This window comes from Haematobia irritans, chromosome 1, assembly GCF_050003625.1.
Source record: "Haematobia irritans isolate KBUSLIRL chromosome 1, ASM5000362v1, whole genome shotgun sequence".
In the NCBI taxonomy this organism is placed as follows: Eukaryota; Metazoa; Arthropoda; class Insecta; order Diptera; family Muscidae; genus Haematobia; species Haematobia irritans.
In genome coordinates this window covers 7,520,600-7,535,410 of record NC_134397.1, presented here as the reverse complement: position 1 = coordinate 7,535,410, position 14,811 = coordinate 7,520,600, and the positions used below count along the sequence as shown (strand labels likewise).

At 31.3% G+C, this 14,811-nt stretch overlaps 2 protein-coding genes across 2 annotated transcripts; one reads left to right on the top strand and one right to left on the bottom strand.

The window, feature by feature from the left end:
• Nucleotides 1-2,396: 2,396 nt before the first annotated feature.
• RpS27 (ribosomal protein S27) lies at nucleotides 2,397-3,468 on the bottom strand. The gene is made up of 3 exons (XM_075289126.1): nucleotides 3,325-3,468; nucleotides 2,621-2,840; nucleotides 2,397-2,543 (listed from the first exon to the last, which is right to left on the bottom strand). The coding sequence occupies exons 1-3, from the start codon at nucleotides 3,328-3,330 to the stop codon at nucleotides 2,515-2,517; spliced, it is 255 nt and encodes an 84-aa protein (XP_075145241.1). The 5' UTR covers nucleotides 3,331-3,468; the 3' UTR covers nucleotides 2,397-2,514.
• A 4,674-nt stretch (nucleotides 3,469-8,142) lies between these two features.
• On the top strand, nucleotides 8,143-11,246 carry bam (bag of marbles). Its single transcript, XM_075289125.1, has 3 exons — nucleotides 8,143-8,971; nucleotides 9,028-9,401; nucleotides 10,648-11,246. The coding sequence occupies exons 1-3, from the start codon at nucleotides 8,307-8,309 to the stop codon at nucleotides 11,091-11,093; spliced, it is 1,485 nt and encodes a 494-aa protein (XP_075145240.1). The 5' UTR covers nucleotides 8,143-8,306; the 3' UTR covers nucleotides 11,094-11,246.
• The last annotated feature ends 3,565 nt before the right edge of the window (nucleotides 11,247-14,811 follow it).

Below are 14,811 nucleotides of genomic sequence, written 5' to 3'. Positions count from 1 at the left end.
TATAGAAACCGTAGTTTTCATCCAATTTGCGCGAAATTGAAAATCTAGAGATATTTTGGGACCTTGAAGAGGTGTGCCAAAAATGGTGAGTGTCGGTCCATGGTTTGGTATAGCCCCCATATAAACCGACCTCTCGATTTGGGGTCTTTCGCTTATAGAAAGCGTAGTTTTCATCCAATTTGCGCGAAATTGAAAATCTAGAGATATTTTGGGACCTTGAAGAGCTGTGCCAAAAATGGAGAGTGTCGGTCCATGTTTTGGTATAGCCCCCATATAAACCGACCTCCCGATTTTACTTCTTGGGCTTATAGAAACCGTAGTTTTTATCCAATTTGCCTGAAATTGGAAATCTAGAGGTATTTTTGGGCCATAAAGAGGTGTGCCGAAAACGGTTAGTATCGGTCGGTATTATAGTATAGCCCCCATAAGAACGATTTCCCGATTTAACTCCTTAGGTTTCTAGAAACCGTAGTTTTTATCCGATTTGCCTGAAATTGTAAATATTCTCGTATTTAAGGCTCACAAAAACGTGTATCGGATTAAGTTTTTATCGGTCCATTTGGTAATGCCTCCATATAGACCAATTTCACTTCTTGTGAGTATAGAAGGCGCACTGATCATGAAAATTGCTTGAAACTCAATGTAAAATTTCCAGATTTTATTTTTCGGGTGAAAATCTACAGATTTAAAATTTCAAATCAAGACGTTATTTTATAATTTTCTTGCACACTTACAAGAGATGTTAATGATTCCTCTAAAACTCAAACAAAAATGGTTCTTATAAATCCAGAATCTGATATAGTCCTCATAGGTGAAATCTTTAAATGTATCTTCGGGAAGTGTCCTCAAGTCCTCAAGCCCTCCTGAAATTTCAAAGGAAATCCTAATATTTGGTTCATGGTGGTGGGTATTTAAGATTCGGCCCGGCCGAACTTACTGCTGTATATACTTGTTCTAAGTTCAAATCTTCCGATCCAGATACCGTAGAAAGACGCTGCCAACATTACAAAAAAATGCGCCTTAAAAATTGAATTTCCCATATCTTGACCTATGTTGTTTTATAAAAAGGCCGCAAATATAATTTTTACTTCTATATTTTATAATCAAACTTCACCAAAGAAGCTTTTGCTATAATGAACTGATTTCAAAAACATTTCTGTTCCTTTCCATTATCTTGTACTTTGATTTCCTTTTAATGAATTTGAATTTCAGTTTGAAAACAAGATTCTGCTACGAACGTTAACAAATGTGTGTACAGAAAGGGAACTCCGAAACTCATTAACAAACGAGGAAGATCAAAGAACAAAAAAAACATAATAAAATCAAATGGATAATTTTGCATTGCGGTAGAATACTCTTTAGCAAAATTGAAGGATATATAAAAATTGAAGATAACATCCATTTGCAGAAACTATAAATTAGAAAAAACCATACACAATGCGTAGGTCAAGATAAAATCAACAATACAACTAAAGAGCATTGAGAAAAACTAATAGTGAATTTTGGAAGAGATTTTGGTGAAATTCACAAGACGGATTTTCCTATTGAAAATGTACTGAGATTTCCGGCAAAACCTACTTGGAAGGGATTATAGACATAGTGGGAATGGACATAAGAGCATTAAATAAGGAACTTGTCTCTATAGAGCCCAGTAAATACTATATCACTTCACTGTAGTTTGGAAGCTCAACTAAATATCTTATTCCCATGTTATGATCACACGGCACTATATTTGGAAAGTGGGGTGTTTCCTCTCTTGAACATAAAGTTAAATGTTTCAATATATTACTAATTACAATGTATTAATGAAATTTCCAATGCCAAGTTCTACAAATCAAAAAAGCAGGAGGGTTTCTATAGACATTCTAATCCACTATAATTATAGCGGCAACATATTGACAGCTCCCTCTCTTCGAGATGAGCAAATCGTCCTATATCCCAATGATACCTCCACAAAATTTAATTTTGTTGCTGATGATTTTGTGAAAAAGGTATTGCAGCAAAAATATTTTCATTCCAGTTCAAAGAATTTCCATGAAGAGGCAGTGAATCGGAATATCTCTTGCTATTCCTTAATATAAGCGCTGAAAGAGTCAATAACAACAAAATTTCATTAGAACCAATCAACAGAGATTCCCTACAAGGCCTCCATATATTCAATACTTGCTCATATCCACTCGCCAATACATAAACAATTTGCTTTGAACCTTATTTAACAACAAATGGAATATTTGTGTCTTCTCTATTTATAAAAAGCACTTCTTTCAGATATAATTAAAGTTCTTTGCACTCTGCCGATCCTCCTTTGGCTAGATAAACAACAAATCAACGGCACTTCACCAGCACTGTCCAGCGTTGATTATTACTCCATTATCCAAGCAATTCCTAGTCATATCTTCAATTGGACTTTTCTCAACGAAAAGATGTTTATTAATTTTTCATAGAATCTTGATGTTAAAAAAATTAAATTTGACAAAATTAAATGGAGGCAGCAAAAAACTAAAACGTCACATTTTATTGAGGCTTCCTTCTGAAAGAGCAACCTGTAGAAGATACACACACAAACACAAAGATAGGGACAATTAGAAACTGTTTCAGATTAAAGGCCATATAATCTTACCTTCTGTGAGCTTAGCGCGACCACCGGTTGGCTGGCACAAAACGGTAGCACAACCCGCACATACAACTACGCCTTGAGCGTGACTGAAGACAGTTGTGATTCTGTAGCAGCCAGGGCATTTGACGTCCATGAAATAGGAGTTGGGATGTTGCACCAAGCGTTTTAGCTTGTGTTTACGCTTTTCTTGAGCGGGCAAAGGATGTAATAAATCTTTGGCTAGCTGTAAAACAAGAAAACGAAGAACACTTAATATACACGTCGGAAATTAAAAATCGCCTTGAGACACCACAGAAAAAAATTGCAAAAGTTGGACCAGTCAATATGGTGAGGGTTAAGTTTCCCATAATTTATCACTTTATCATACAAATTAATACATTATGACTTTCCAAAACATATGCACAAATAATTTATCTTTGAATATATTCATTGAGTATTTTTTCACCAAGAAAGTTGGACAGTATTCACACAATCAGTAAAAAATTGCCATGTGTATATTCCCTCTCTTTTACTCGTGCACGCACAGACAACTTCGTTGACATCAAGAAAGTATTTTTTCATTTTTTTTCATGTTCCCCGCGATTTCCGGCACTTTTCAAGGACTATCGTCATAGCCATCGATACATAGACAAAATAATGTCACCTTCCAGTCAATTTTGCAATTTTTTAATGTATTTTAAAGCAATTTTCTTTTATTTTTCACCCACCGGCATGTTTATTCTTTCACAGCTAACACGGAAAAGGAAGTAGATTTTGGGCAACAGAAGTTAGATGTGCTTTATACGTCAAACAATTTCACCACATTAGCACACGCAGCCATCTATCGGCGAATAGTAAACACGGTTGTATTTTAGCATAGAGGAAGGGTGACAAAAAGATAGCACATTTTTTGCGAAATAATATTTCATATTTCACTGGTATAAAACTAATTTAACCGACAACAACTAATTCCCGTCGTCATAAGTACTCAAGTTAATTTATACACAGATAATTACCTCATTGCGAGCGAAAGTTTGAAAGATCGAAATACTTACATATTTGGGTTTACCCTGTCTATCACATTATGAAAATCGAAGAGAGATACCAGATTTTTCTAACTGTGGGTATTTCAAGAAATGTCGTAATGAATTTCACCATTGCACTGTGGTTGATAAATTTACGAACGTATCCTAGACGAAGCATAGCATGGGATATGAGAAATACTCCATTAGTATTACACCCACATAAAAATTATTACCATACGGTCTTAAATCGATACCTTACGTTATTGATAGTTAGCCAACCCCATATGGTACAATATCAATACCAATAGTTGGGTACTATGTTCGGTTTTCGAGTTGAAAACCACTTTATTTTCGCGATTACTTTTTCTAAAATATTCAAAATTGTAAATGAAGACACATATATTTGTGCTAAAACTTGACGAAATCTCAATAAAAAAATAACGTGGGATCCAAATAAATTAAATTATCAGCTTAAATTGAAACTACTTACATAAAGCAACCACGAAAATTTCAACGCGAAGAGCGAACTGACTTATACAAAAAAATCGAGTTCAATGTTTTTCCTGAAAAACATGTGAATTTTAGAATGTGGACTAATTTGGAATATGCAATGACTGAACATACTCAAATTATTGAAATAAATTTTATAGAAAAAAACGAAAATAAACGAAGTCTTTAAAGAACCTAAGGCCGACACACAATGAACACGCAGCTTAATTCTACACTTTTTTCTTTGCTTCGAAAAAAAGTCGAAACGTCCATAATTATAAATGTGAGCGGGTTCTATCGGCTGCTTTGGTTTTAGGTGTGTACTATGTTCGGGTTTCAAGTTTAAAATCACTTTATTTTCGCGATTAGTTTTCCCTGAAATAATCCAATTCATAAATGAAAACAATCTTATTCCTGTAATGCGCTTTATGCGCTTTACAGACTATCAGTTATTCCGGACGGAATGTCGGTGTTTGTAAAGAATCTTACAGTGTGTCGGATCGATACAACTTGTCGGCGATGACTAAATAATCGGTAAATGTGTTATCGATCCCATAAACATGCAGCAGTATCGATTATGCCTTCGAACTTAACTTATAATGTGCACAATGTATGGGATATGTTCGACACAAGTACTGTCGTCCGGAATAACTGATAGTCTGTAAAGCGCATTACAGACTATCAGTTATTCCGGACGGAATGTCGGTGTTTGTAAAGAATCTTACAGTGTGTCGGATCGATGCGACATGTCGGCGATGACTAAATAATCGGTAAATGTGTTATCGATCCCATAAACATGCAGCAGTATCGATTATGCCTTCGGACTTAACTTATAATGTGCACAATATATGGGATATGTTCGGCACGAGCACTGTCGTCCGGAATAACTGATAGTCTGTAAAGCGCATAAAGAATTGGCAAAATCTAGAGGAACAAGAAACTGCGCATCAAGTGAGTTAATTCATATGCTTTATATTGAATTGTTCTAATAAAGTAACAGCGAAAATTTCAACGCGAAAAGTGAACATACTACTGACTTTTTGGCGTTAAAACATTTGTTGCTTCCAGGTTTGTATATGGAAAAATAAGTTTGTTTATGTCACAAAAAAGCTAAAGCATACGTATGTTTTTTTTTTCATTGTGTTTCGGCCTATGCCCTGCCAAAAATTTTTGAATTTGGCGGCGCTTCTGAGAATCCCCACCACGTCGAAAACAGTCGTATACGATATCCAAAACTCCTCGCAACAAGCGCCGTCCCTATTGAGAAGTTGTACCACGCCATGTTACTACAAAAAAATCGCATGAGTGCAATTATTAGGTGCCCTTTTAGATAAATTTAGAAAAACGACAATAAGAGCCCCTTCAAACAATCAGAAAAGTGCATTATAAGATAGTTGCAAAAGACTCATTGTGGTCAAGTAAAATACAGATTTTTATTAATTTGTTTAAACATTTATAAATTCTTATAAATATAACAATTTTACAAATATCACATCACATTTAACATATTTTTTTCATTAAGGCCGGTACTCTGTTCGGTTTTCGCGTTGAAACTCCATACAAAATTAAAAAATGCGAAAAACTAGCGAAATTTTTCCATTTGTGGTACTTTGTTTTTTTCGAGTTGAAAAACTGACGCTTATAGCGTGGCGCCATTTGCAATGTGAATTAAGAAATAATTTATTTATTAAAACTATTTGTGTGGGTTTAGAACACATACACGGATTATATTTTTGTTCCGAAACTATACAAAGGATCAAAGGAGTAGCAGATCAATTGCCCAAGGAAAATAAAATGTTAATTTTGTAATAGCAAGCAGCAACCACCAACTTAATTCAATATAGCTCCCTGTAAAATAGCGCTCCAAGTTACCTATATAAACACCGCTTTCTATGTGCGAAATAATGGTTTCTATAAAATTTTTTCGCAAGAATGAACATACCCTGCCAACATTTTTTGAATTTGGGGTCGCTTCTGAGAATCCCCAGTACGTCGAAAACAATCATATACGATATCAAAAACTCGTCGGAAAAGCGCCGTCACTATTGAGAAGTTGTACCACGCCAAGTTACTACAAAAAGGTTTCGCATGAGTGCAATTATTAGGTGCCTTTATAGATCAATTTAGAACGACGCCAATAAGAGACCCTCCAAACAATCAGAAAAAGCTCATTTTAAGATAGTGGTAAAAGAATCATTGTGGTCGAGTAAAACACGTTTGTTTAGATATTTATTTGATTAATCATTTACAAATTCTTAAAAATATAACATTTATGCCACTATCACATCACATTTAATATAATTTTTTGCATTAATGATGATGTAGAGTTAGATGTTGCAGCGTCTATCTCGATGGAGGCAGCGTGTCTGTAAAATATTTGAAAAACAATCACTTTATTCCATTTGGAAAATCAAAAATTGTTCACCAATATACCTTTCACAATTTTAAGCGTAAAATCTATGTTTTCAGAACTTTATTTTCGTTTTTATTCAAATAAAATATAACAAGCTGGTTGCGCTCGGCGTTTCACAAAAAATAAAATGGCTTTTGTAAAAGTAGTGATGGCAAAATACATGTATGAAGTACATTTTGTACTTTATGATATGCTGCCCCCCATCACAGTAGGATGGTTGTAGTGACATTTACGAGTCTGTGGTAGCGATGAAGATGAAATGGAACTTTGAAATGCTGGCAGGGTAGTACCGGTCTTTAATGATGATGTTGAGTTATAAGTAGCAAGTTACATGTTGCAGCATCTGTGGAGCTTCTTGATGGAGGCATTATTCACCAATATACCTTTCACAATTTTAAGCGTAATAAATATGTTTTCAGCACTACATTTTTATTTAAATAAATTATAATAAGCTAATTGCGCTTGGTGTTTCACAAAACAAAACATGGTTCTTGTAACAATAGTGATGGTAAAATACTTTCATGTACATTTCATACTTTTTGAGTTGAGTTTATTGAACTATTTTAATAAGGTAATCGCGAAAAGCGAATTTTGTATTTACCTTATATGCGCTTTACAGACTATTATTTATTTCGGACGGAATGTCGGTGTTTGTAAAGAATCTTACAGTGTGTCGGATCAATACGACTTATCGGCGATGACTAAATAATCGGTAAATGTGTTATCGATCCCATAAACATGCAGCAGTATCGATTATGCCTTCGGACTTAACTTATAATGTGAACAATATATAGGGTATGTTCGACACGAGCGCTGTCGTCCGGAATAACTGATAATCTGTAAAAGCCGGTACTATGTTCATTCTTGCGAAAAATTTTTATGGAAACCATTATTTCGCACATAGAAAGCGGCGTTTTTTTAGGTAGCTTGGAGCGCTATTTTACAGGGAGCGATATTGGATTAAGTTGGTGGTGTTGCTTGTTTTTACAAAATAACATTTTATTTTTCCTTGGGCAATTGATCTGCTATTCCTTTGATCCTTTGTATAGTTTCGGAACAAAAATATGGTCCGTGTTTGATTTATAAACCCGCACAAATAGTTTTTAATAAATAAATTATTTCTTAATACACATTGCAAATGGCGCCGTGCTATAAACGTCAGTTTTTCAACACGAAGAAACAAAGTATCACAAATGGAAAAAATTTCGCAAATTTTTCGCATGTTTTGGTTTTGTATGGAGTTTCAACGCGAAAACCGAACAGAGTACCGGCCTTAAAGCGCAATAAAGGGAAAACATTTCGAACCCCAAAATCTTGGCGAGAAATCCGTATTAAAAGGAAGCATATAAACCTTCAAAAGTTGCTTGGTGTAAACATCGTCCACAGAAGATGAAAATGTAAATTTCGTAAAATAAATCTGAAAATGCTGTTTTATTTTAATTTATTTCTGCTGTGAAATTTCTTAGTTTCGTATTTCCCCAAAAATACGTCGAAACTACGCGTCTGTATTAGGTAACTTCAATAAGCTCCCACTATGTAACCTACATAATATAAAGTCGCTCCAATGTAGATACGCAGGGTTGTACTAGTGCATTCAAATTTAGAAACGGTTGTTTCTTGTCAAATTCGTTCATTTTCTGCAATTTCACATTCTTTCTGTAGGGCGAAGTCTAGTTAGTAGTTGAAGTGATTGATTCAATAAGTTGCACCGGGGCTTCGTATACGTTAAAAAAAGTTGGTTGAGTTTTAAATAATTCCATAGACTTAAACCTAAAATCAGAAAATGAGTATTGAATTGCATTCGGCTTATGGCAAGGACATGCTACAAATTAATATGGATGCAATTACAAAGGAATTGAGTGATCTCGTGGTTAATTGCGAAACCGATTTTGGGAAGATTCAACAGAATGCTTCAAATTTTAGTTACCCACGTGGATTTGTCACAAATTGCAGAGGCCCAATGCAATATGGGGAAGAGAATTTACAATCTCGATTATCTCTGTCCAACAGAAATCAACACAACGCAGCTTTTTCGAATAGTTACGCCCAATATATTCCAAGGACGGATGATGGATTCATACAACCAAATATTTCTGCATATCTGCCTGCTATGCTATATCCAAAACCTTATGGAGAAGGACTTGTTCCATCCGAAATGGCTCCAACTTTTACGACCCCAACATGCAATCCAAGAGAGAGTCATTCAAATTTACCAAAACTCCACTTACAATATTTTAGACCACGCGCAGGCAATGGAAAAGTACAATCGCCCCCATTGATCTCTATGGTCGCGAAAGGCGATAGTGTAATACGTAATAATACAGTTGGAGGACATTTCAAAAAACCCAAGTCCTATATCCCAAAAAGCAATGGCAGAATCTATAGTGCAGAATATGATTACAGTAAAATCAATGTAGACCTATCGGTTATGGGTTATTCCACTGAATGGTAAGAAACCGAATTTCTCTTTAAAGAAAATTCTTAAAATCGCATTCATTTTGCAGCAAAGAACCCAATCAAGTTTTGCGTCTCTTCTCACTTTTTCGAGATTTGCAAAATTGTATATCTGCCATCGCAACTACTCAAGATATGTCGTCTTATAGTGCTTATGAACCTACATTTGTCCCTACATCTAAAGCTATTCTGCCATGCACCATGAATGTTCAGTGTCAAGTAAAGCATTCGATTGGACAGATAATGGGTTTCATTGGATCCATGCAGAGCATTGTGAACCAGTGCGCCGTATATGACAAAAAATTAGCTGCCGAATGCGACAGTTATTTATTTAAATTGCGTCAAACATTCGCTCAATTTGAAATGTATAAATTTCTAGAATTGGAACATAAGCGAGGTCAATTCTTAACAGATTCGGTGCGAGGTAAGTAATGCAATTCTATACTTAATTTATCGAAATCTTATTATGGTAGATTCTGATTAGAATGGGATTTGATTATTTGCGAGAATTTATCGATTCCATATAAGCAAAATATATTTGGGTCGTGACTATGTTGTAATCCACATCCACAGGGTTTATATATTTGGAAAATTTAGGATGAAACTAATTTAGAATATCGGGTGAACTCAGCAGGCGGTTAAAATAGAAAAAGTTATTGATTTATATCTACAATAGATTTGCTGTACAACTTTTGCACGGGAAAAGTTCCTGCGTGTAATTATAATTTGCTTCCGCTATATTGTGAATGACGATGATTTATTAGAAAAATTTAATTTTTCTTTCAATACCAATTTTATACTTTTTATTGGATAATCCTCTATATATACTTATAATACAAGCGGATTTATCTCATGAACATTCAGACAAATTCAACCATGCCACAGATATTTTAGAACCAAATTTCAAAGGCCTATTGGAAATTCCAAGCTAATCACACATCACACTGTTAAAAACTTTCCCAAAACTTGAGATGAAAGTAGTGCAAATTCCTGTAATATTTGTGATAATTTTATTATAAACCTTATTACAGTGTTTTCCAAATCAGAGTATATGGAAAGTAAGATTTTTTCGTCGACATAAAAAATTGATTCGAATATTGATATAACGCATTTATATATGTATCGAGCGATTTGTGCAAATATGGACTTTGAAGGCAAACTATTTTACGTTCTCACAAATGTTTGGGAAATTTTTAAAAATCGGTTACATTTATTACGGCAAACAAAATGACGTGTTAATCTTTATAATATCAAAGCTATATTGGCATAATCTCATATCGGTTCAGATTTTTATATAATTCTTCCATAAATATCGTTTAGTAATCTTGGTATTAGTATTAATTGTAGACACTACAGATATATAGTTAATTTTTTGTTAAAATTTTTGGAAAAATCCATATTAAGAAAATTTTGCAAAGTTTCTTACTTAAACCTACGAAAGTTTCTTACTTAAACATACGAAGTTTCTAAAATGGTAATGGATCTGTTTCATGTGGTGTGTTAGGTCATTTTATAATGCGTTTCTCCCGACGGTACCATTTTCTTTGCTGAAATAGGAATGGATCGAAAATCTTTAAGGAGTATTCTTGAAGATACAAAACAAATCGGCTTTTGTCAATCCGTCATATCACCATATGTTACAAAGATTTTGTTTAACAATTTTATTTTAGTACATGCCGAACACTTGGAAAAACTAATGGAACACATGAAGGGACAAATACGTGATGTATATATTCGCATAGTGGCATTCGATTGGTATGTCGGAATAAAATATCGTGGAGAAAATGGTCAAAACAAGACCAAGAGTGATACTGCCAACAGCACTATAACAAAACGATCAAAAATTGGCGTGGTCAATGAAATACTTCGCTTGTGTGAAATCGATTCAGTTACAAATAATATTGAAACTGAAACCAATAAAAGCGAAATTAGCTCCATGACCCAAGAAAATAAAAAACAACTTCCCGTGTCTTGTAACGTAATTAATTCTAAAAATAATGAAATGCCTGGTGCTATAGGTATTGGAAATATCACATCCATAGCTGGTTGTATGCAGAAGCCTACCGAAAACCATTTGAATGTGCATGTCCGTCAGCCAGTATTTTATATTGGTTAAATGTTGCGTTGTTTATATTTGTTTGAAACGTTTTATACAATCTACTACTTTTTATTAGATTATACATATTTTTAATTGTTTGCGAAAAAATTGTTTCTCATTTATTTTATTCTTTTAACGTACATAAAATTTTTAATATATATTTTTAATATAGTATATGACATCTATTTCTCAAGATTTGTTGTAAGGGAAAACTTTGCAATATAATTTGTGTAAGTTTTACTACAATTTGATTACATTTGAATTGAAATCACATTTTATGTGTAGAGAATACCCAAAAGTGCAAGTGCATGTTTAAATTCATTTACAAATAATTCCATTTTGTAAAATTGTTTTACATTCGTTTTTTTATCGTAAATAATGCGGTTACAAAATACTATATATATATTTTAGTATTTTCTTGCACGAGATTAATAACATAAAAAATACATAAAATAGAATGCAATATTTTTAATTATACAATGTTTTGTCAAATTGTTTTCTATTTAAAACTAAAAATGTCATATTTTTTAATTTTAATTTTTTCAATTTTCATTCATTCATACCAATTATTTGCTATTTATTTTATTCTACTTTATGAATTATTTTTATGAGAGTCTATGTTTCTCATGAAATTGTATTATATATTCTAATTGTTTACAACCAATCTTATTCGATTTAATTGATTACAAATTTTTGTTATTTTTTCAATAATTTTTCTAAAGAAATTTGTTGATTGTATTTAATTTGTTCAATCTATGTTTGTATGTAATTATTTGTATTTTAATATGTTTGTTTATATTTAGTTTTAGATATTAATTTGTTATTAGTTTTAAGTATTATTAGTTCTAGGTTATGTTGTCCATATTTAGGTTTAGATATTTTTTATTTAAAGGTTTTTTTACTCTTTTTTTCTTAAAGAATTATTTTTATCTTTTATTTAATTGTACATCAAATTATTTGATTATACATATCCCAATGAACTCATATTATTTTCAATATGAGAATATTTGTTTTTAAATACTACTAGTTTTTATATACATTTTTGTTCATATTTGTTTATCTTCTATTTAGTGTTTTGAATTACAAATGCCAAAAACTTACATTATTTGTTTTCAGATACTTATACTTATAGTTAAAGTTATAAATGATATACTTGTAACGTATACTGTAAAGTTATCTCTTTAAAACTTGGGGGTTTCTTCAACTAAAGTATTGAATGCTCGTGAAGGCAATGAATGAGACGACGTTTTTTTAATAATATAAATATATTTCTCATTAATAGAATAAGAGTAGAAGAAAATAAATAACTAGAATAAGAACAAAGAAATTGCGTTTATCGCATTCTATACTTGAATTCTTCAAAAAAATGAACAAAACTTGAGAATTTATAAATTCTACAATCTATAAAAATTATAAAAAAAAAAAAAACATCACATTGCCTTAAATCATATCATATATTGCTTTATAAATGAAATCAAATATTTTCATTTTATTTTTTTTATTTCTAAATTAAATCGTAATGTTTTTAAAAACTACTTTAGATTAGACGTCTAAATATATGCACGTCTAAATATAACAACATTTTTATATTGAACTCTTGTATTATTAAACTGCACTATTAATTAATTAATAATCAAAAAATTGTAATATCAATAGTTCTCTTTTTATTGAAGTGATAAATATATATATTTTCCTTTTATAAAATATCTTGAAAACATTGTAAATCAATGTGTTTTAAGTATTTAAAGTCCGTTTTGTTACTTCTTTTGAATTAAATTTTATGTATAACTAAACTAATCTAATTACAATCATTGCTTGTTTGTAATTTATAAAATTTGTAGGCTCTTTATGTTTAAATACCAAACTGAATTGTATGATTTTTAAAAAATTTATTTGCTTTACTACCTATAATTGAATTATCTTTAATGAAAATACATGTTCGAACAATAAATTTGAATTGTTTCCATATTTTTAAGACTATCAAATATTAAATGATTAATAACTGGGTATCTTAAAACTTCGGGTATAGCCATTCATCTTATTTTTCAATGGAAATGGAAACGGAGGACTTGGCTCGTTCAAGAATATTCCAAATTTTTGGATTATTTATTAATCAAATTTTAATAAGTTCAATGTTATGTATGGAGTTATATGAAAATCTGAACCGTTCATAATATATATTCAGCATATACCGGAAGTATGCCCGTACAGCGCAGTAACACATCGAATTTAAGAGGTCATCAATATGAAAACTCTCAGTAAGGGATACACACGGTCGGCCACATCCAATTATGAGTGGCAATTTTAATGTGTTAATATAGCAGTAAACGTCTCACGAAAGTTGCTCGTTTTTAGGATTATCAAAGTTTGATAGATTTCACAGCACATTGTATATATTTTTGTCAGATCTAACGAAATATAAAATGTCATAAATGATTAAAATTTCTAATTGTACTAATTCAATATATATTGCAAAAGGAAAATAGTGTCTTCTAACATAAGCAACATATACCCTCTTCAAACGCTGTCATTTCGTTCGTATCGCTACAAAATATTGGTCTGGTTTTTGTCCCTTTTGAATGTAAGTTTTTTTTCAATACTTACCTGATGATACTTTTACCTAAACACACAAAAAAATTTTTTTCTGATTCAATCACGAAATTAATTGATCCAATTAATTTTTTAATTGAAATGTCTTCAATCACAGAAATGATAGTATCAATTAAAAAATTAATTGAAGGTCAATTAAAAAATTAATTGATCCAATTAAAAAATTAATTGATACTATTAATTTTTGTGATTGATTTTTGTTTCAATTAAAAAATTTGTTGATTCAATTAAATTTTTAATTGAATATTTTTTAAAACTCAATTAAAATTTTAATTGGAAAATTTTTCGTGAAATTTTTTTCTGTGAAGGTGCACACAAAATCTTTTCGCTATTCCAGAAGTTCCAGATCTTTAGAATATACTCCGAAACCCACTTGTCCATCCAATTTATAGTCATCAGTGTAGAAATCTACCACGCCTCACTGTGTACACACAAAAAATTTTTTTTTGATTCAATCACCAAATTAATTGATCCAATTAATTTTTTAATTGAAATGTCTTCAATCACGGAAATGATAGTATCAATCATAGTTTTAATTGGGCATAGAAAAAATTCTTGATTAAAAAATTAATTGATTTTTTCAGCAAATTTCAATTAATTTTTTAATTGATTCAATTAAAAATTTAATTGATGTTGATTGCAAAACTCAATTAATTTATTAATTAAAAAAGGTAACTATTTTTAATTACATTCTGAATTGGCTTAGAGTTTTTATTTGGATTAACAAATGATTGTTTGAAATACATTTTTAATTAAAAATTTAAAAAAAAAATCAGCATTTTTTTGAACTGAATTAGTCTTCCGAATTTGATTAAAAAGTTAATTCTATCAATTAATTTTTTAATTAAAAATTTTAAAATTTTCAATCATTGACTTTATTAACTTAATGATTCTATCATGATTAAAAAGTTAATTGTATCAATTAATTTATTAATTGAAAAAAATTTCAACTTCAATTATCTTTTTAATTGGAAAGATTTTGGTGATATTTTTTTCTGTGTGGGTATTAAGTTCGAGTTTAGCCGCTAAAGTTAAAACTTAATCAGTCAAAAAAGGCATAAAATAATACATATTTGTTGCAGATTTTATTATAACTTGATGTGGAAAAGTCCAAGGCAAATTTTTA

Bases quoted from the DNA above. Each gene is read 5' to 3' on its own strand.
- bam (XM_075289125.1), top strand. From the start codon at position 8,307: ATGAGTATTGAATTGCATTCGGCTTATGGCAAGGACATGCTACAAATT. The intron at 8,972-9,027 runs GTAAGAAACCGA...TTCATTTTGCAG, and splicing joins ATGGGTTATTCCACTGAATG to CAAAGAACCCAATCAAGTTT. The intron at 9,402-10,647 runs GTAAGTAATGCA...ATTTTATTTTAG, and splicing joins CTTAACAGATTCGGTGCGAG to TACATGCCGAACACTTGGAA.
- RpS27 (XM_075289126.1), bottom strand. The intron at 2,544-2,620 runs GTAAGATTATAT...TATCTTCTACAG, and splicing joins TCGCGCTAAGCTCACAGAAG to GTTGCTCTTTCAGAAGGAAG.